Consider the following 23,510-nt stretch of genomic DNA (forward strand, 5'->3'; position numbering starts at 1 on the left):
CCAGAGCTCCGTACGAAAACCGGCTAACAAGCGACTTTTCCCCCAAAACTACCTCACCAAACCTTCCACAACGAAGCAGCAGAGTAGTGGGGTGACCCCCGAGACTCAATTTGCCGGATTGCCGAGCACGGAGTAGCGACCTGGGGCAAATACGGGATTGCGGCCTACCAACATATGCAGGCGCGGGAGTGGCGGCCGACCTCCACGCCAACAACTCAGCAGGAAAACGCTGCAGCCCTCCAGACCCCGTTCACCCCCCCTGGCCGGTGAGGGATATCCCGGCACTACCAAGCGACGGACACAACACGTCCGACCCAAGCATACCTAAACGGTGAGCGAGATACCCAGACCACATAACTTGCAAACAAGCAAGGCGCCTGAGGCCCAGCCAAAATGGCCGCCCAGCCAAGACAAAGGAAAAAGTCAGCGGTCAACCGTGCCACACTCCACCCTCTGATGGCCCTAGACCAGCTGTGCCTGCAATTCTGCACAACATTGGTGGACAGGGGGATGACCTACCAGCGGGCTACACAATTAGTGGCCTCGTGGCTAAGACCAATCACCCGCAGACGTCACTACGAACACCCAGCTCTGGCCTTCCAGGCGGCCACCAGGCAGCGCAAACGCCAAAGGCCGGCATGGCGGGAGCACGAAACGGGCGCACACACCAGCCCCCTCGCACAGAAAAGCAATACCACCGAACAGACCCTAAGGCCCAGCACTCTACCAGAACATGGCTGCAAGATCTCGCCAAAGGCCCAGGAGAACCGGCAAGCACACAGGCGGACGCGCATCGGCCCGACCTCCCACCAACATAACAGCGAGTACTCACCCACAAGAGGTCGGAACCACCTGATGAAGAAGCAGACAGCGGCAACGAAGACGGCCCTGACATGGTGGCACATAAGGCAACATACAACACACCGGGAACTGCCAACGCCAGGGAATGAATGGACTTGCTTTACAACCCACTCCGCAGCCTGAAAACAGAAGTCACTCTCCCTGGCTATCGGGAAATTACTCGTCAGGCATAGGCTGAACTGTCTCTACAACCGGTCAGCCACACGGACTAGAGCCATACACGCTCTCCAGTTCCTTACCGCCAGTGGTATTTTCTTATATTTTCCCCATATGATTGCCTTTTTTCCTTATGTTTTTTCTTTCACCTTCGTCCCCAAGCAATGTTTTATACCCTTATAGCCTAGCATGTTTAATAATGAGGTACCGATGACAAACATAGCGTTTCATATATTTGCTTTCTTTTAATAGAAATTTCCTGTTTTGGATGCCTGTTTCACTGGTCCTGTCTCCTTCTCAGCATGAACCTGATTGCAGGGCCTTGCTAAAAATAAGATTGCATGTGTCTTGTCTATATCCTCAGTCACGCCTCTGCATACTATATCCTATCAAGTACACATAGGCTACCTCAACACTCACCTTAACAATATTGGCAGTTACTGCCTATGCCATAAGCCTGATTACACGTTGCCTTTTACCCTACTCGTTTCAGCTTTAAAGCAAGATTCTCAACGAATATAATCCTGGCATATGTACGACTGTTAGTCCCTCTCAGGCATGTAATACCTAATACTCAACATGATTATACTGTAATTAGATCCATCATAAGCCTGTTTATTAAGCTGTTATATATATAAAAAATTGTGCAAATGTTTCATGCCACTGTATACCATGTGCAACACTTGAAATACGCTGTTGTGGCGACTGTCGAAATATTGTGACTATCTGCACTACCAAAATAAAGAATTTAAAAAAAAAAAAAAAAAGTGTGCCTGGATATTTCTTCCATTTGATGTTTTCAGGGTTTGGCCCTTCCTTTCTGGAGCACCCTGCAGGAAGTATTCCCCTTTTTAGTTTGTGCATTATACTCTTGTTTTTTACTCCTATTTTTTTGTTTTTTCATCCCCTAGAGGCAAGTCAACCTTGCAATGAAAAATTGCAGTTCCTGGCAAAACAGAAATGTTTTCAGGGACACGTTAACCAGACCACTTCAGTGGCCATATAATCTTTATAATCCATATAATCTTTAATTGTGAATTGACAACCTTTAGACAAATCCGTGGCATTAAAGATCCTTTGCATTTCTGCTGTTTTATGGCTCTAGCTCATTGTTAACCCCTTAATTCCCTAAGTTGTGTCCTTAAGGGGTTAAAGGTACACAGCTGTTAAAACTTGACTCTGTGTTTTTGGAGAGTGCATTATATATTCAGTTGCAAGAAGATGCTCACAATTCTGAAGCCTTCCATTCTGGTCTAGGATATTATCCTGTGAACTAGTCCAGTAAGTGTTTATGGCATAAGTAGTTTATTCCTCAACTGAAGTTTCATTCATAACATAGAACCAAGAAAACGTTTTTTTATGAAATTATAAAATCCATATTGTGGCTGCAGTATGTTCACACACAACCTGGTTCACAGGCAGTTTGCCCCAGCTCAGTACTTTTTCTAGAGAGGAGAGAGGTCCCTTCTACTTGTGGGACAAAACTATTATAAGGCAGCTGGCATTGACAGCTCAGAGAGTGTGTTAGTGTAGTGAATGCAGAGTGTGTGTTAGTGTAGTGAATGCAGAGTGTGTGTTAGTGTAGTGAATGCAGAGTGTGTGTTAGTGTAGTGAATGCAGAGTGTGTGTTAGTGTAGTGAATGCAGAGTGTGTGTTAGTGTAGTGAATGCAGAGTGTGTGTTAGTGTAGTGAATGCAGAGTGTGTGTGTTAGTGTAGTGAATGCAGAGTGTGTGTGTTAGTGTAGTGAATGCAGAGTGTGTGTGTTAGTGTAGTGAATGCAGAGTGTGTGTGTTAGTGTAGTGAATGCAGAGTGTGTGTGTTAGTGTAGTGAATGCAGAGTGTGTGTGTTAGTGTAGTGAATGCAGAGTGTGTGTGTTAGTGTGTAGTGAATGCAGAGTGTGTGTGTGTTAGTGTAGTGAATGCAGAGTGTGTGTGTTAGTGTAGTGAATGCAGAGTGTGTGTGTTAGTGTAGTGAATGCAGAGTGTGTGTGTTAGTGTAGTGAATGCAGAGTGTGTGTGTTAGTGTAGTGAATGCAGAGTGTGTGTGTTAGTGTGTAGTGAATGCAGAGTGTGTGTGTTAGTGTGTAGTGAATGCAGAGTGTGTGTTAGTGTAGTGAATGCAGAGTGTGTGTTAGTGTAGTGAATGCAGAGTGTGTGTTAGTGTAGTGAATGCAGAGTGTGTGTTAGTGTAGTGAATGCAGAGTGTGTGTTAGTGTAGTGAATGCAGAGAGTGTGTTAGTGTAGTGAATGCAGAGAGTGTGTTAGTGTAGTGAATGCAGAGAGTGTGTTAGTGTAGTGAATGCAGAGAGTGTGTTAGTGTAGTGAATGCAGAGAGTGTGTTAGTGTAGTGAATGCAGAGAGTGTGTTAGTGTAGTGAATGCAGAGAGTGTGTTAGTGTAGTGAATGCAGAGAGTGTGTTAGTGTAGTGAATGCAGAGAGTGTGTTAGTGTAGTGAATGCAGAGAGTGTGTTAGTGTAGTGAATGCAGAGAGTGTGTTAGTGTGTAGCGGATGCAGAGAGTGTGTTAGTGTGTAGCGGATGCAGAGAGTGTGTTAGTGTGTAGCGGATGCAGAGTGTGTGTTAGTGTGTAGCGGATGCAGAGTGTGTGTTAGTGTGTAGCGGATGCAGAGTGTGTGTTAGTGTGTAGCGGATGCAGAGTGTGTGTTAGTGTGTAGCGGATGCAGAGTGTGTGTTAGTGTGTAGCGGATGCAGAGTGTGTGTTAGTGTGTAGCGGATGCAGAGTGTGTGTTAGTGTGTAGCGGATGCAGAGTGTGTGTTAGTGTGTAGCGGATGCAGAGTGTGTGTTAGTGTGTAGCGGATGCAGAGTGTGTGTTAGTGTGTAGCGGATGCAGAGTGTGTTAATGTGTAGTGAATGCAGAGTGTGTGTCAGTATAGCGGATGCAGTGAGTGTGTTAGTGTGTATTGTATGCAGAGTGCGTGTTGTATTAGTGTATGCAGAGTGTGTGTTGTATTAGTGTATGCAGAGTGCGTGTTGTATTAGTGTATGCAGAGTGTGTGTTGTATTAGTGTATGCAGAGTGTGTGTTGTATTAGTGTATGCAGAGTGTGTGTTGTATTAGTGTATGCAGAGTGTGTGTGTCGGTGTATGCAGAGTGTGTGTGTCGGTGTGTGTGTAAATGTGCAATCTGGGGGAGGGGGAGGAAGGGGCATTTTCACATAAATCTTTTTTAAAAAAAAATAAAATTTAATTAAATTGTTTCTCCCCCCTCCCTGCTTACCTTTGTCCAGGGAGGGGGGAGATTCCATCCCTGGTGGTCTGGTGGTTCCTCCCCCCCCCCCCCCGCCTCTATGTTACCGCAGAGGGGGCCCAGGCAGCACACTGCTTCTTCTCTTCTCTCCTCCAATAACTCTCGCGAGACCTGCGGAGCGTTGCCATGGCAACCAGGTCTTGCGAGAGTTATTAGCAGAGAGGAGAAGCAGTGTGCTGCCTGGGCCCCCTCTGCGGTAACAGGGAGCCGGGGGCCCGCGGCTGCACACATAGATCGCGATATTCGCTATCTATGTGTGCAGAGAGGGAAAGTGGGGCCCAGGACTGCCAGGGCCGCGACAACCCTGATGATCTATACACTAAAACTGCTTTATTTAGCTAAAGTAATTTAGGTGACTATAGTGTTCCTTTAAGCTTAATGCTAGAAAACGCCTTGCACATGATTTAAAAAAAAAAAAAAAAAATCTATATCTTGTGTACTGTCTGCCCCTTCCCAAATGTTTTTTTAGTTATAATATTTATTGGTTTTATTTTACAATTCTCTGCTGACACCTTCCTATACCTCCTTGCCTGCGCTGATATTTTGTGTCAGTATCCGCTGTTCTTTGAGATTCCTCTCTACTTGCCAAGTGGCACCACAGTAGCACAGCAGAGCAGTCTCGTTTTGAGAAAAAATGAAGACTGGCTCCCAATGCATGAGTTATACAGCAATCACAGACATTAGTTTCGGCCCCTGTGAGCCTCGTCAGTGAGGTGTGGCTAATACCCTTCCAGGCATAGTAAGCACATCTGGATAATCTACGTGAATGTGTATAATTCACAGCATGTTATGGGTATGCCTCTAAAGCCACATATGTATGTGTACATCATTTAGGCATTTATAATAACATACATTTTAGATAAAATGTAATAAATGCAAATTAATCAAATCGCATAAGAAATTTTATAACACTGGCAGTGTGAAGCGGAAATCAGATAACGATTATTTTTTGTTTTCATTGCAACCTCAAGTTTGGTCACTTTAGCAGAATTAAAGCTAAAGTAGTCTGTGACTACAGCAGAGTTGGCAATTCTTTACAAATCGGCTTGTTTAGCCTAAGTGTTACAATTCTGTTTTCAGTTAACCCATATGGACTGTTTACAAAGATATTTCATTTTCTTTGTCAGCTCCACAAAGGTATAATGGAATCCTGTGATAAATGGTGCATGCACCAACCCGTGGATGATGTATATTCCACATAAGCTCACCTGTAACATGACGTGGTCCAAGCAAAAACTTCATCTTCTTCAACTCTTCCGTTTTAGCCAACTGGCCTTTCTAACCTAAGAACTCTGTCTGCTTCATTGGAAGGGCTCCTTAATTACTAGTTGCACCCAGTACTCCTCATTCAAATCTTTACCATGTAAGAACAGCAGATCATTTACCAAGTATGGCAAAGGTCTTTTCTCTTTTTTTATTCTCTGGTTGACACTGGGGGTGCTGGTGTTTGACATCATGTCAAGGTACCCTAAGATTGTAATAGCATGCAGCAGTAAGATAAAGGAATTAGATATGTAACATTGGAGGCACAAATCACCTGCTTCTCCCACAATACAATGAGAGAGAAATTGGACTAGGGACTCTCTCCCCCTAAAAGGTATGCAATAATGGAGGGAGATATTAGAGTATAAGTATGGTGGGTTGAAAGCAGTCACGTGAAAGACTTCCTCTGCCTTTTTAAATCCCAGACATGACTATCTGTTTAACACTGATTTTGGAAAATACATCTTTGTCTATAACATGGTTTGTAAAATAGGTTTTAAAGGGTACCTGTCATGACAATACAACTTGATCTTAAATAATCGAGAATCACAGTTTATCTATACATTGTACTAGACGAATTGCTAGCAAATGTCTAGATTTCTCTTAAATCAGAGGTTAAAAAAAACAGCCTTTTCGCCTCCTCTCAGTTCAGTCTGTGCCAATCGGCACATAGATAAAGATCAGTGTGCTATGCATGTCTGATACCAGGAAAACCCTCCTCTCAGCATGACTCTTCTTGAATTCAGTCTAAGGGAAAGCAGTGCCTGCAAATGGATGAATAGGGAGGTGCAAGATCTATGTCGGAGCAGCAGCAGATCCGTGAGAGGAGAGAAACAACCAGAATGATTTATTGCAGCAGCTTTGGACAGGCAATCTGAGAATGGAGAGAGCGAACAAATACATTTTATTTACACAAAGCCAACATAAAGTGTTCTAGACATTTAACCTGCAATGGGAAACAAGCCTGTGCTTCCCAAATGCGTGTCACAGCAAGTGTAACCCCACAGAAAATATGAATGATGGGGTTAACAGGATACAGGTATAATTTAAATAAGTTAAAAGATGAGCTTTAACAGTATTAAGGGAAGAAACTCCTAATTTTAAAATGTGAGTCAAGTCAGATGGTTAGAAAACTGCAAACCTATATCTGCCATGACAGGTTCACTTTACGCCATGTCTCACCATATTGGTATCCCTTTTGTATAACCACAGAAAATGTACAGTATTGATGTGTGAAAATGTTACAATAAAAAAATGTTAAAGTAAAATCAGGTACCTAAATGAATCCAGAAAACATTTTGAAATAAAATCCCTTTATTTATATTTACATATTCACAGTAAACAAGCACCAAACCAATCCAAAATCCAAGAATAATTCCATCTATATAAAAATGTTTTTTGTTTTTTTTTCTGCTTTTTTAATTCATTTTTTATGTAATATTTTCTGGGGAAAACACAAAACACCCCACTAAGGTATAAGATATAGAATTGTGAATCATATGTTTGTCCATTCTGGATCATTTCAATCATATTTATATCAATGCAGTCTTAGAAAATCATTTAAGGAACAATTTTGTAAACGTACATGTCACTGAATAAGTGACTAGAACTTGTTATATGAGCCAAGTTCAAACCACAATAAAACTTCAACTGTGCTTAACGCAGCACTGTTACATTGCAATTTCTTTGTATATTTTGCAGTCACTCAATTTCGTTCTCTAAAATTCGCCTTCATTTTCTTATTACAGTAAAACCTCAGTATCCACTGCTCATTGTGTTCCAAATAATACAAATAAGTAAAGTGGTAAGGGGAGGGGGGTGTAGTAAGGAAAGGAAAAGAAAAAAAGAAATCGTCCGTGTTGCTTAGTCTGTTGAAGGAAATATGTTTCATAGTTTTTGTTTTTGTAACTTGTACATTTTTCAATTCTGTTCGCATTTTAGAAAGCTTTATTTATTTTAAATGGAAAAAAAAAACAACACTACAAGCACCATAAACACTACATCATAGCATAGTTGTTATGATGCTTGGAGTATCTTCCAATGTATGTAGTAGAATTGTTTGCGAACGGTTTGACTTCTTACCGAGAGTTGGCTGGGTACCAGACCCTGCATTTCTGCAGCTGAAGGTATCGTGCAGGGCTTAGCTCATTGGCTGAGAGTGATCAACTGACATTCTGAGCAAATGAGCCCCCCATGCACTGCAGGGCTTAGTTCAGGAGAGCCAACAGAAGCTCCTGAGAAAACCTTCAAGCTCTTCATATAGGAAGAGGAGAGCCAAAGATCAGCACCCGATGACCAAGTAAGTAAAATCTATTTGCAAAATTTTATCCCAACGTGTACAATTAAATTGAATATGTATTGCCCGAGAACTGCACTGTTATTTATTTACGGAGTCTTATTTGCCAGAGCGAGACATAATTCCTTTTATTCCTATTTTATTTTTACTGCTTTTAGATTTTTTCTTATTATAATTATAGAGAGAATCTAGTGTATTAAAAAGAAAAACATTTTCATGAAGTTCAAAATCTGTATTATGGTTAATTGTATTGTTTTAACCCCTTAAGGACACATGACGTGTGTGACACGTCATGATTCCCTTTTATTCCAGAAGTTTGGTCCTTAAGGGGTTAAAATGTGTGTATTGATTTATTGATGATCAATATTCCAAATTCATTGTTTTAGAAAAATGAATGGTGATTGTTTGCCTGAACTCATTGAAGTATGTGTTTTATTGTGCCTACGGGGCTTATTTCCTTAGATTCTGATCAATACACTAACAATGAGAGCATGGGCAAAGGAATTACAAATGTTAGATCAAAATACCAGAATTGGTAAAATACTCTAAATTGGCAGCTTGGATATGTTGGCCTCAAATTAGCAATCCTTTGGTCAGGTCCCAATAAATTCCAGTTTAGTGAATCGCTTGGAGGGTAGTAAATCTACCACTATTCTGAGTGAATTGCTGGGAATTCACTAGGAAGTCCCAATTTTAGTTCAAAAAAGTGATTTGGAAACATAGTTTGATTGCAGATTTCTTTACAGTTTGTCTACTTTGATCTAAAATGTACAATTAATTTGTCGGTCCATGGCCATTCGCATTATAGTGAATAATTCTGCCCATGTTTATTTAGTGTTTGAGTAGCTAAAACGCAGATATTGCATTATTGGGCACATTGAATAGGCCAGAGTCACTGGTAAGATCTGTAGGTTGTTTTTTGAGTGTAGTACCAGAGTGTTCCTGCAGAGGTCAGACGAGTCTCACCGCTCTCCATTAAACTAACACTGGAGTCCCCATTTATGTCCAAATTCAGGAATCCCTTACGAAGAAAAGGACTTCACACCCAAGTATACTAACTAAAATATGGAATATCTAGATTGATAATGGTGAGACGTTGTATATGCTTGTTAACATTGGATTTTCCGTAATAAGTTTCATAACTATGTGTACTATACGTTTCATGACCCGCATGGGTACGATAAAAACAAACATTTCAATAAAAAGAGTGACAAAAAACATTGGATTTTAAAAAGTGTGTGTGTGTGTATGTATGTATGTATATATATATATATATATATATATATATATATATATATTTGTAGTCAGGGACAATAAGCCGAGATAAGTAGACGTGGTGTAAGTCGGTTGTGGTGTGCCAAAAACGATGCTTGGATAGGCCCGTAAAGAGGGCCCACCAAAATTATATGGCTTGAAAAAGGGAGTGGAGGGTGGTCTGAATCAAAAAGTATTGGCCCAGAGGAAGGGGAGGCCTGTGTATTTATAGGCCTGCTCAGCTTTCCCATATATATATTGTCTAAAGTAAAAGACAGCCATATTACCTGTTTTAAATTCCAAATAAAACTTAATAGATGGCAAATAATGTTCTCTTTGTTTTCCAAGTATGCTAATGTTAAAAATCCCTGAAAGACTGGTTTCTCTTGTTAGACAGCTTGCCCCCTTTACATTTATGATTGTTTCTCGATTGTCCATCCCCAGTAAACACTACAGAAGTTGTACTGGGGTGAGTTGTACAAAAACATCAGTGACACCATGTTCTCAACATTGACACCTAGTTGGGCATCATTTTACCATGAGTCACTGCAAGGTCACAGACTTTGCAAAGGAAGTAATGGGACATTTTGAAATTTGCATGATATGCCAGTCAGTGCCAGAACAACCTTGAATTAGATTCCGATTGCTATATTATTTTTAGACTGCATTTCCTTCTAGTGTGGACACTCCTCTTTAAGGATTCCGCTGTTCACTTGTGTGAAGAGAAATAAGTGCAATGGTACTTTATAGATACAAATTTAAAAGTAAACATGATTATTGGTAGAAAATGTTAAAAACCGGAGTATCTCGAAAGGCCTCAATTTTATCATATTTGTAATTCTGTCCAATCACGTCATTCTGGCTGTTCACTAGACCACTGTCAAGCCATGATGCTGGAATGAAAAAGAGAAGAGAAAACCATATAATTAGAAAAGATATATTTACTGCATTGATGTAATTTCTTATTTACCAAGATTATAAACTGGGCTTTATTAGAACCTGAATGAATAATATATCTTTAAAAGGAAACCTACATTTATTAACTACCGGTAAGTAAATGACTGCATCTGCTCCATCGTCTTACTTTAATGAAAGATAACATTTTAGATTTCCTTTTTAGTCCAGTACATACATGATGTTTCTGCTGCTTGACTTTTCCCATGATCCACTCTTATTATATTGGTCTGTTTTGCCCCCTGGTACCATTCAACCTGTTCTCGTGCGGCTTGACACAACCCAAGGGACACCCCAGAGCATAACTCCCAAGTGTCCCCATTTATAAGGGGTAGTGCTTATTTTAGGCCCAAATCCCTCTGTCCCTCTCTACTAAAAGCTTAGTTGGTGCATCTCAGTAATAAGTCTAAACTGCAAGGAATGTGTTTAGAAATCGGTTTGTGTAGCTAAGAAATGTTGCAGTTTTGTCTTACATTTTATTGTATAAATTGTCATATTAGTAAATCACCTAAAATATCTCAGGACAGTCCTGCTCCAGGCCACTCACACTCTTAAAATGAAAGTGTCCCTCTTGGTACATTAATCTCAAAGCATGCAGGAGCCTGTGGCAGGCCCCTAGCCCAACACAATTGTTTGTGAAAGTTACACACCCACAACAGTGGGAAACTCACAGATTTTTTTACTCTCTATTCTATTTTAAGAAAGTTGCAAAAAGTGGGCTTTGTGTGATTTTAATTTATTTTATTGCGGTCGTCTTCAGGCCTTTTCTTATGATTTGCTTTAATTTGTTATTTACCTGTTTTGTTCTGTTTATCCAATGTACAAAGTATAGCAGTGATTAAAATTTTTTTTTTTTTTAAATGATAAAAGTAATTTGAGCAATTAGGAGCACTTCCTCCAACCCTCTTGAATGTCTATGCATTCATTGTCGTTGTAGGGGATAAAATCAGCTATATACGAAACTCTCTTAGATGGATATTTTGCTAGAGCCACACCCTCTGTGATAGACAGGATCCCGGGAATCAGTCAAGAAGACAAGAGATGTGTTCTATAACCAATTCCCTTTTTAATTTTGTTTTATTTTTTTTTTCTTTCTTTGCTAAAACATTACAGTTTGCAAAAGTTTTACCTGTACATAACTTTACCGCAGTCTGCTAAGAGACTGAATTATACACCGCAGTCTGTCTAACAGACTGAATTATACTTGTGAAAAACAAATTATGTCACTAATGCTCAAGGCCCCCACCGACATGAGAATGGGGTATAAATGCATATGACTGTATAATAAAATTTGAATTGGTTATAGAACACATCTCTTGTCTTCTTGACTGATTCCCGGGATCCTGTCTATCACAGAGGGTGTGGCTCTAGCAAAATATCCATCTAAGAGAGTTTCATATATAGCTGATTTTATCCCCTACAGTCATCACACGCAAATGCTTCTCATAGAGAAGCATTGAATTTACACCGTTTCTATGAAAAAAAACATGTTGGAGGATTATGGTGATTAGCACACATGCACCCTGTTATCACTTATACATGTCCAAACAGAACATCCTGTAATGAACCCCCGATCTGCTCTCTACTAACCATTGTGCAGCAGTGACCCGCAAAGCACCATCTGAGGGACTGCCATTAGAGGAGATAATAGTACTGTAAACACTGCCTTTTATCTGAAAAGGCAGTGCTTACATTAAAAAGCTTACAGGGACAGGCAGTAGACACCAGAACAACTACATTAAGCTGTATATCCAGTGGTGTACATACCAGGGTCGCAGGGGTCGCGGCTGCGACCGGGCCCGGGCCACCACGGGGCCCGGCCGCCCCTGCGACCCTGTATGTACCCACTGGGCCAGCCTCTTCTCCTGGGGGCCCCAGGAGCCGGCCACCTCAGGGCCCCCCGCGGCTTACACCCGGCGGGCAGTCAGGCTGGCCGGCGCGCGAGGGAGCACTCTCCCCTGAGTGCTTCCTCTTCAGCTCCCTCGCGCACCGCACTGATACCGGAGCCGGAAGATGACGTCATCTTCCGGCATCCCTACGCGGCGCGCGAGGGAGCTGAAGAGGAAGCACTCAGGGGAGAGTGCTCCCTCGCGCGCCGGCCAGCCTGACTGCCCGCCTAGGAGCCCAGCAGCACCACTGGACCCCAGGGAATCCCCTTAGCACTCCAAAAGGTAGGGAGGCTGGGGGGATTAAATTAAAAAAAACAAAAACACGTAAGTGTGTGTGAGTGAGTGAGTGTGTGTGTGGGTGTGAGTTACTGAGTGTGTTTGTGTGTGTGTGTTAGTGAGTCTGTTTGATGTCTGTTAGTGAGTGTGTGTTTGTCAGTGAGAGTGTATGTTTTGTAAGTGAGTGTGTATGTATGTCTGCCGCTGAGTGTGTCTCTGTCAGTAAATGTGTGTGTCTGTTAGCTAGTGTGTATGCATTTGTTCGTGAGAGTGTGTGTCTTCAGCACTTACCTTTCTCCAGCGCCGGACTCCCATGGCGCTGGGGATCCCTCCACCTCTCAGCTCCAAATGCGCATGCACGGCAACAGCCGCGCACGCATTCAAACCGCCCATAGGAAAGCATTACTCAATGCTTTCCTATGGACATTCAGTGTCTTAAAATGGCGGAAGCGCCTCTAGCGGCTGTCAGTGAGACAGCCACTAGAGGCTGGATTAACCCTCAGTGAAACATAACAGTTCACTTCATTGAGCTGATGTGATCTGGGTGTCTGTAGTGGTCCTTTAAGTGTGTGTGCATCTGCATGCACTGGCGTACATACCACGGTCGCAGCCCTGCAACCCCTGCGACCAGGTGCCCGCCGCCATGGGTTGCTGCCCCGGCCCGCGCAGAGTAAGCGCGAGGGGGGGGGGCCACGGATCAATTTTCGCACCGGGGCCCCATGGGTCATGTGTACGCCACTGTGTATATCTGGTGACTATGGTGTCCCTATTAACATTTCAATGAGAACAGAACAATCAAAGAAAATAAAGTTGTGATCAGATTTGCTCTACAGTCACCGACCCTTCAGTATATTGTGTAGTGAATAGTGATTTGGACTAGAAAAAACCCCCCAAAAAACTGCCTGTTTTTTTTTTAATTAGTAGGATATGCTCTTTTCATGTTTAGTAGACTGCACAATACCTGGTAATATCCCTGCACGATACAGGGAGTTAAAGGGACACCGTAGGCACCCAGACCACTTTAGCTAATTGAAGTGGTCTGGGTGCTGTGACCCTTTTGCACTTAGTGCTGCAATGTAAAACATTGCAATTTCAGAGAACTGCAATGTTTACATTGCAGTTGTAAGTCTGCCCTCAGTGGCTGTCTATCAGACAGCCACTAGAGAGCTTCCGGAATCCAAATTGACTTTTGGGTCCGTCATCTGATGCTGGACGTCCTCACAGACCTCCAGTGTCAGATTATGGGGAGGTCTAATGTGCGCGCGGCCATTGCCGCGCATGCGCATTAGGTCTCCCCCGACGGCGGATGTCAGCAGGGGAGGAGCGTGGGCAGAGCATGACAAGTTTCTGAAGGGTTTTTAACCAATTCAGCCCCACAGGGGGGGAGGGATCTATTAACCGTATAGTGCCAGGAAAACCTTTGTTTTCCTGGCACTATAGGATCCCTTTAAGCACAGGATACCACCAAGACTGTCAGTTTTCAAACACTGTCTGGCCCAAGGTGCATGTATATGGCTGAAGGATCCTGGCATAAACTAAAGGGATGAGTAATCTCATTGTATTACATATACTTGATTAAAACAGTTTAATTCCTTTCAATAAAAAATAAATAAATATATCTCACTATCGAGGGAATAAGATGGCACAAGAACCAGTTACCGAGTGCAAGTACTATAACTCCAATTAAATCATGTCACAATAAATATTGTTGTCACTGTTACACTTTAAATTAATTTACTTAATTGCATTTTATATATTTCTAATTCTCTTAAGATATTTTATCACCTCTTATGGATTATGATATATTTTTATTGCCGAGCATTTATTAGTCTGCAGTAATTCCTTTCAATACTTGATTCAAAGATTGTCATATTAAAATATTTTGGAGGTGACATATGCACTTTAAGGTGGAAAGACATGTTTGAGTATTAGAAACTACTTACCGTATATCAGAATTCCACCACCTTATAAACCGATTAAATATGTCTGAGAAATGTCATAGTTTACAACAATGTTTCTGAAAGTGAACCTGTTGCCTAATTTTAAACACTAATTAAACTATATGTGTACATACCAAAAATTGAGTTTTTTTCAGAATCCTTTAATAAAAGGCGCTTCAAAACCTTTTCAGGATACTCATCTCCTTCCCAGTGCCACCATGGGCATGCACCCTCTACTCTGTCCTCTCTCTCTTTGGGAAGCCTCTGATGGTTTCCCCACACCTGGCACTCAGATCTGGACTGCCCGTATGGGTGGGACCAGTCTGATATGTTTCAGAGAAGTTCTCTCTGTAATGGCACAAGATGAGCAAAAAACAGCTTGAGAACTGAGCGGTGACCGACCGAAGGGCAGGCTATTTCAGTTGCTGCCCGTTCTCAGTATTCTCTTGCGACCAATTTTTTACTCTCCACAAGTTTAAGGGATAATCCAGACGTGGACCCCTTGCTCACGGTGCCTAGGGAGATATCAGCTATGCCTCACTGATGATGCCTTACAAGGCTGAAACGATCGTCTGGGGTTGCTGTGTCTCTCGTGCAGAGGGAACTTGCTGGCATTTCAGATCTGGACTGCCCGTATGGGTGGGACCAGTCTGATATGTTTCAGAGAAGTTCTCTCTGTAATGGCACAAGATGAGCAAAAAACAGCTTGAGAACTGAGCGGTGACCGACCGAAGGGCAGGCTATTTCAGTTGCTGCCGTTCTCAGTATTCTCTTGCGACCAATTTTTTACTCTCCACAAGTTTAAGGGATAATCCAGACGTGGACCCCTTGCTCACGGTGCCTAGGGAGATATCAGCTATGCCTCACTGATGATGCCTTACAAGGCTGAAACGATCGTCTGGGGTTGCTGTGTCTCTCGTGCAGAGGGAACTTGCTGGCATTTCAGATCTGGACTGCCCGTATGGGTGGGACCAGTCTGATATGTTTCAGAGAAGTTCTCTCTGTAATGGCACAAGATGAGCAAAAAACAGCTTGAGAACTGAGCGGTGACCGACCGAAGGGCAGGCTATTTCAGTTGCTGCCCGTTCTCAGTATTCTCTTGCGACCAATTTTTTACTCTCCAAGTTTAAGGGATAATCCAGACGTGGACCCCTTGCTCACGGTGCCTAGGGAGATATCAGCTATGCCTCACTGATGATGCCTTACAAGGCTGAAACGATCGTCTGGGGTTGCTGTGTCTCTCGTGCAGAGGGAACTTGCTGGCATTTCAGATCTGGACTGCCCGTATGGGTGGGACCAGTCTGATATGTTTCAGAGAAGTTCTCTCTGTAATGGCACAAGATGAGCAAAAAACAGCTTGAGAACTGAGCGGTGACCGACCGAAGGGCAGGCTATTTCAGTTGCTGCCCGTTCTCAGTATTCTCTTGCGACCAATTTTTTACTCTCCACAAGTTTAAGGGATAATCCAGACGTGGACCCCTTGCTCACGGTGCCTAGGGAGATATCAGCTATGCCTCACTGATGATGCCTTACAAGGCTGAAACGATCGTCTGGGGTTGCTGTGTCTCTCGTGCAGAGGGAACTTGCTGGCATTTCAGATCTGGACTGCCCGTATGGGTGGGACCAGTCTGATATGTTTCAGAGAAGTTCTCTCTGTAATGGCACAAGATGAGCAAAAAACAGCTTGAGAACTGAGCGGTGACCGACCGAAGGGCAGGCTATTTCAGTTGCTGCCCGTTCTCAGTATTCTCTTGCGACCAATTTTTTACTCTCCACAAGTTTAAGGGATAATCCAGACGTGGACCCCTTGCTCACGGTGCCTAGGGAGATATCAGCTATGCCTCACTGATGATGCCTTACAAGGCTGAAACGATCGTCTGGGGTTGCTGTGTCTCTCGTGCAGAGGGAACTTGCTGGCATTTCAGATCTGGACTGCCCGTATGGGTGGGACCAGTCTGATATGTTTCAGAGAAGTTCTCTCTGTAATGGCACAAGATGAGCAAAAAACAGCTTGAGAACTGAGCGGTGACCGACCGAAGGGCAGGCTATTTCAGTTGCTGCCCGTTCTCAGTATTCTCTTGCGACCAATTTTTTACTCGCACCTTGATAACGCTGATGTGCTGGCTTGCAAGCAGGTCAAACTATTCCTATTTTTTAGTAAAGCACCGGCTTGGGCTGTGGGAACAATATAAATTGCAGTATATTGTTAGCAGCAAGCATAGAACCCATGCAGCTGGTAGTCAGCTTACTTGCAGACAGACATCAGGATAGTGCCACTATATGCCAATCTGTGCCAGTAGTCGGAAAGGAGGAAGGGGTGTCTTGATTTCTGCTGAGTTTTTGCAAGAAATGTATATATTTACTTGCTTTTTTGCTAGTGCAATGTATAGATGAAATCTAATTACGATTTTATTTCAGGTAAGTGAAAAGTGGCCTGACATTTACTTTACATATTTTGTACATGGCATTAGCTTGACAACCCAATAATCAAATGTAAAATCAATCCAGTGACGCAGTGAGTATAATTTCCAAGACAAAATCTGCCAAAGTCTCCTATGAGTTGGGAAATGCAATGCTGTTAAAAGTAAACAGCTTAGGGATAGACTCGGTGTCTACCAATGGGGAGATATTGTTGGGTCTTGTTGCAGGGGGTAGGAACTACTGCTTTAGGAGAATCGGTTCCTTTTAAAATCCAAGATGATCCCTTTTTAATTTTTTACAAACTAAATCTGAACTAGGCCACCAGGTGGCAGCAGGATTTCTATGTATACATGCTAGCATCATTGTCATACATTAAAACAATGTTTATTTACTCAACAAAAAAACAGTAGCCAAACAAAGCATATCTGACTTCCAATTCCACTATTTGGACCTTAAATTGGAAATTCACTTTGAATTCTCTGTAGTGAATAAGATGTAAAATTCAGCTCTCTAGGTTTTGAATACCAAGGAATGTTACCTGAGCCACAAACAGTCATACTCACATTTAATCAAACAAGTAAAGTTATAGGGACACTACCGGGTGGATTTATTATGTTGTGGTTGTACTGTGTATTTCCAAGTGTTCCACTAACTGTGGGGTGAAATGCTTCTTATATGAATTGTGAGCATACGTTTATCAGTCCATCAAATTAAACCACGTGTTTATACACTACAATTGTAGAATTAAATTTGGTTTAAGGTCCAGGGCTGCACTGGACCAGAGTATTTCCCATGTCGTTTTATAAGTGATGGAGAGCCAATCTCCCTGGTTCTGCCACTTTACAGATGATGGGCAAGGCACTTACCCTGTAAGAAGAGTTGGATTTCAAATTTGGAAGGACTCCAAAAAGAAGCTATCATCTTGAAAATAAAGAATTCACCTCTTCTTAACTTGCTTTGCTGATCACATCTTGATTAGAAGCATCATATTTAAGAGGAAGCATATCTATACACGCAACATATTTAACATTGCACCAGAAAGTGAAAAGAGGGAGGAATCTTGCTATGTTTTAACCCCTCATCCCAGCAGGGGGGGGGGGGGGACCTAATGCCCATATTAGAGGTGAATGTGGCAAGTTTACCTATTCTAAGAATAAGAGGTATGTTGTGCATGGCAGCCTTGGTTATTTGAAGGCCTCTGCTAAGAACAATATATATTCACTTTTGGGTAAAAAAAAAAAAGAGGCTGGGGCTCTCCCCTCATAGTTACAATGGGCACTGAGCACCCCCAATACTTTATGTAACCCTCTTATCGGATGCATATTTGGTAAGAGGAATAGAGGAGTCTGTAGTTCCCATATGATATCACGAGGGATACAAGAACCCACTTTTGTCTTCATTCCTTCATACAGCACTGTGAGGTGAATAGAAAACGAGCCATTCCTGCCTCCTCCTAATCATTAGATAATTTATTATTTTCCAGTGAGTGCTTAAACAGCCGATGGGTCAATATTTATTTGGAGATCAATTTCGTGCCTCAGGATTTATTGAATTGAGCTCCACAATTCAGGCTGTTGCTGAATTTATATTTGACTTTGTTTTGTACAAAGATAATGTATTGATTCAACCTGGCCGCAGATTTACTGCCTACACAGTAGGCACCAAATAAGCCTGTTTGCTTTACAGTTTTCAATCCTATATAGGCAAAGTCCAAAAACTTTACAGAACATTACCTGTTCAGTAACATTAAATGGTGCATAAAATGGAAATTGAGGTTTCTGTGCTTTCTACTGTACTGCTCAGTACGATTTTATTGATGTAATTTACCCACAATCCATCAGTAAAATATGTCCCACAGAACAGCAAACATCATGGCAGAGAACAAAATGGTGGCACCCAGATCTAGCACAAGGAAGAAACGATAATATAAATAAATGCACGTGGCAAGAAGGGGGTATAATCATAGTACAAGGGGCTCTGGAAAGGCAAATACAAAAGAAAAATGATAGCACCTTTTTAAAGGGAGATTGATTGGAGAGTGTTTGTTGCTGGTGAAAGAGAACAACTGTGTTGGGCAGAAAAAGAGGCAGGGAAGCAGAGAGCAATACATAAGTGTCATCTTCATATATTGAAGATCCAGAAATCAAAAGTCATAATTTGATTGTCAAGTCGAGCATAAAGTGTATAAACACAAGGGATCAGAACTAAACCTTATGGTACACCGACTGAATTAGAGATAGGATGAGGACGAAGAAACAACAGTGTCAAGGAGACCATAAAAATGAAAGTGGCAATCTTGTGTGCTTTTTTTCCTTTCAGTATTAGCCTTGGCATCCAATTCGTTTTACTCCTCGCTTGAAACTTTCTGCAAATACTGCATATTTTTATTCTGCTACTGTTCTAGAGTACGATACCACATATATTATACCTTTTTCCTTAATCCAACCTCTAATCCTATCCATAATTCCAAATCCCACCTCTCAAGGGAATCCCTCTGCTGAGCCTTCTATACAGTGTGATTGCAGCATGAGAGACCAGTACTAATCCTGCCACAGAGGGGCAAGCAGGGAGTCCTCCCGGGTGTCTTTTCAGAGCCTAGGGGTCTCCCTGACACAGGGGGTGGACAGTGACAGGCTGCAGGAGGGCCACATTGATTAGTAAATTTACAGCACAGCGATATCAAGCTACTGCAACATTTAAAGATCTATAAGCAGCGTTCACTTTGAGATCCGATGGTATAATCCAAGCCTAAAGCTCACTTTCTCACAGACAGGGGGCCAGAAACCTAAATAAGCACACCAGCACTATAATGTCAGGAATACATGTTGGTAATCGTGACACTATAGTGTTCCTTTAGGTGCTTAAAATATCTATAAAAGACTGCAATGTTAGTATTAGTCTGCAGGTGGCGATAAACATTCAGTGCATAGCTTTCAGGAATTTGTTAAGTTTCAAAAAGAAAAACAGGAGACAAAAGAATACAGGTTTCAACCTCTTAAAAACAGTGGATTCCCTTAAAGCAGCACTGTCATGGCCATACCCGTTTTATTTTGGGGGGAACACTACAACAATGGCTGCTCATTGTTGTAATAGTGGGGTCACCTATTAAAATAACAAATGGGGGACAGACTGACAGGAAGGGGAGGGAGGGCAGGGGGGAATTGTAAAAATAAAGCCCCCCCCCCCCCCCCCCCCCCATCTAAATGTCCCAAGAGCCCCCCTCTATTAAATACAGTTCTACTTATCCCCCTTCACCATAATAACAATTTTGGTCTTTCAGCCTTTTAGTAGATTGTTTTTTATTGGGGAGCAATCTACTAAGCAGCTGCAAGATGCAGCCACAATTTAGATTGGAATTCCATTTTTTGAATGAAAAAAAAAAAGCCATAATCTCGTCCTAACACAAATTGACAAACTGTACACATTCTGTTAGGACAAAATTTTGTGATTTTGCCGACGCCCTATTATATAGGACATTCGAACAGCGAATGAAGCAAAAAGAGAACACCGAAGAAGGTGAGTATTATGGGAAAACTTTCTTTGACCACAGGAAATGGAGCCGACTGAAGCTCCTCCTTTGGTCAAAGAAGGTCAAGCGTAGGAAAACTACATAACACAAAGTAGTCCCTACCTTGTCTTATGTTTTAAAGAAAACTAGATCAGATAGGAAGAAAAGAACAACAGATTCTGCGAGAGGAAGAGAATAGGAAACAATTGGAGAAAGGCAAGTTTGGCGTGACCGTGCAGCTTTATCTTCATAACAAAACGTCGAATTTTGATACATGCTTGCTTTACTGTACCTTTCTACTTCCATATTTAATAGTAGTTTAATATCTTTATAGTCTTTGATATAATATACCATTAAAAAAAAAAAGGTATATTGAAATATTTGAAGAAATCACTTGCCTATCTTTCCCACTTCCCCTTTCAGACAGCCATCTTTATGTACCTTTGGCCGGACTGTGATTTGTTTGACCCGATGCTCACTTATTTGCAAGTCTGTTGCTTCTCAAAATTGTATGTTTCCGCCTACAGCTTCGGGGGATTATGAAAAGCAACTTAACACTGCACAATAGGAACATAAGGTCAGATAACTGATAATGTGACAGAAGGTGCTTAAAGATAGCAGTCTCAAAAGGGAGTTGGGAAGGTATAGTAAGTAAACTTAAAACATTTCAGCATACATGAATACAAATATAAAACAAAATAGCATATTCTAACAGTTGAATAGGCATTAAAAAGGTTTCAGTGTTCCTTTACATGAATCCAATACACTCAATTTTTTAAAGGACAGTTAGGGCTTTTTGGCACAATACATATATGTATGTGTTTTTGTGAATAATCATTTAGTATGATTAAAATATATAAAAAGCACAAAATGAAAAGCACAATGAAAGCACAAAAATATAATTTTGTTGTAATATGGTAGAATATTTTTTTAATGCAGCTAAAAAAAAAATCAAAAAATACATCAAAATGTGTATTTGTTCAGATTTTTTTTAAATAAATCAAATGCCTAGATGTCCAACTTGTTTTTGGGTAACAGGTTCCACATTACTGTATTTCTAATATAACATGTTCTAAATACATTGGAACTGGAACGCTCCCTTACCCAAAGAATTAAGTAAAAGGGAAGAATTTCTCATTATTACAATTATTTTTTTTTTTAAATAAACGGAGATGCAGATGCCATGGATCTCCTATTCATAGGGAATCCCTGTTGATGAAATCGCCATGGCTTTCCTGCAGTCCTCACAGTGTATAACACTAAGTGCTGTACATTGTAATATCTAAACATCATGAGGAAAAACACTGTTTCTCTCCCTGTACACTGTATAGCTCAGCTCTGTGACAGGCTCAGAGAGTCAGTTTTTAAGCTGCAGCTTGCTCGGTCCGATTACACATAGGGATCAGACACCTCTCAGCATTGAGACAGATGTCTGATCACAATGGTGGTTTGATCAGACACATGAAAGGTTACAATAAGACTATCAGGGTCTCTTTAGGTCCTGTGGGTCTCCCCCATAAGACATGGCGAGTGCATAGCTAAACAGAATTTTGGCTATGATATTTTCAAATGGGTGTATCCGCGCTCACTTTGGGCACTTTTCATATCCCATCTGTCAGCTTGTGGCCAGTAAGCCCAATATCAATTTGTACCTGGACTCCATGGTGCAACCAAGGATTTAACCCTGCTCACACCAAAGCTGGAAGGAAAGGAAATTCCACTCTATCCCAAGAGGTGTTAAAGCCTACTATTTCCAGGACTGCATAAATGCCCCGTCATTAAGGGGTTACGATTGATTGTTAGTCCACTGTAGAGGAAAAACTAGGCGTGCTGGAAAATATAATTAGGGAAGAAAAAAAAAAGGTAGACATGGAAAAAAAATAAAGCATTAATAGGATACTGTATGGATTAGAAGCACATTGTACTGTAGTGGTTATGGTGCCAGGAGTACTGGTTCAACATAATCATGTCACCTCACACCAAGAAGAGTTTTGACATTTGCTGACATTCAGTTACTGAATAACACCCCAACATTATACGAGTTGGTATACTACCTTGGAAGCATTACCATATCAATTAGTAATTAGTGAGACATGCAAGAGCTACACATGTTTGTCACGTGACTTTAAATAACTATACTAAGTCAATGTTGCTACTTTTCAGAAAACTTCAAGAAGCGCAGTACTGCCCATCTAAACCAGGGGTAGGCAACCTACGACTCTCCAGATGTTGACTCAATTTTATCTGATGGTTTGCATTATATCTGTAAGATGTGGTCCACAACACTTGGAGGAGTGCAGGTCGGGGTTGGGGGGGGGGCACAAAATAAGGACTCTTTTACCTACTTTCCATCTGGGGTTATCATACAATGAAAGGCACTAGAAAAGACCATTAGTATATCACAAACATGCAACACATGGCTAGGAAGTATTGGCATCGCAAGAGTTAAAAATTCTGGATTAGCTAAAAAGGAAATGTATCTCCGGTCTTCATTTTGATATGAACATAAAAGAATTTAGGTTTTAGAAGGGCTAAATGCTTTTTGCATCTCACTCCAGAAGAAAAGCCATGTTTACTAAAAAATCTCTTTTGGATGTGTTTACACAGATCATAGAGAAACGTGATAGCCAAATGTTAGGGTCTAGTAGACTTAATTATTGCTTTGTCTTCAAAACATTTTTAAATAGACATGGAGACATTCATTTAAACATCACTAAAAGCTAATCACATGCCTCAAAGTGGTAATTACTTCCTAGACATGATTTAGGTCCATCATTTAGACACAGCTATTTAAGGCTAAAATGAATCTGTAATTAAAAATTGGATTATCAGTTTAGTCTCTTCACTACTATAGTAGTTTGCTCAATGTTCAGTAATGTTTTACAGGATATTCTATTTCGTCTGTATAATTCATGATTTTATAACAAGACACGGAGGCTCATATTGCATAACCCTTTCTTTACTGTCCACCAATAGCAGCAAAGAATACAAACATAATGAAAAAATGAAGAACATACATTAACATAGGCCCCTCCCCGCTCAGGTCCCAGTATATTAGGCAGCACTTCCCTTCCATATCCCTCTTTCTTTGCTGCTCCGATCAAAGATAAGTACATGTCACTTTGCTTTATAGTTATTTCTTTCAATACCGTTTTAAATTATTCTCAGTATTATTAGTTGTTTACTCTGTATAACCTTTAGCTATTGTTACTATATTCTTATTATTGTTATTAATTTATTAGTATTTTATTAATATTTTATTAATATTGTATTTTCATTATTCTATCCTGATTTACCTTATTGCTTCTTGCTTTAATTGTTTTTCCTCTCTGCATACTTGGTAGTTGCTATTGTGCCCAGGGTCCAGACCCCCTTTATTTTCTCTTACTCTCCGTTTTATTTTCTTCATTGCTTTTTCCCGCAT

General features: G+C 41.2%; 1 protein-coding gene across 1 annotated transcript in view; it reads right to left on the reverse strand.

Moving 5' to 3' along the window:
• Positions 1–9,664: 9,664 nt before the first annotated feature.
• CXADR (CXADR Ig-like cell adhesion molecule) overlaps positions 9,665–23,510 on the reverse strand; it is a 63,217-nt gene continuing 49,371 nt past the window's right edge. Inside the window, exon 8 of the mRNA XM_063448414.1 lies at positions 9,665–9,991. Within this exon, the coding sequence (XP_063304484.1) occupies positions 9,968–9,991 (24 nt within the window). The 3' untranslated portion in view covers positions 9,665–9,967. The remainder of the gene's footprint in view (positions 9,992–23,510) is intronic.

Source organism: Pelobates fuscus, chromosome 1, assembly GCF_036172605.1.
Source record: "Pelobates fuscus isolate aPelFus1 chromosome 1, aPelFus1.pri, whole genome shotgun sequence".
NCBI classification, from domain to species: Eukaryota; Metazoa; Chordata; class Amphibia; order Anura; family Pelobatidae; genus Pelobates; species Pelobates fuscus.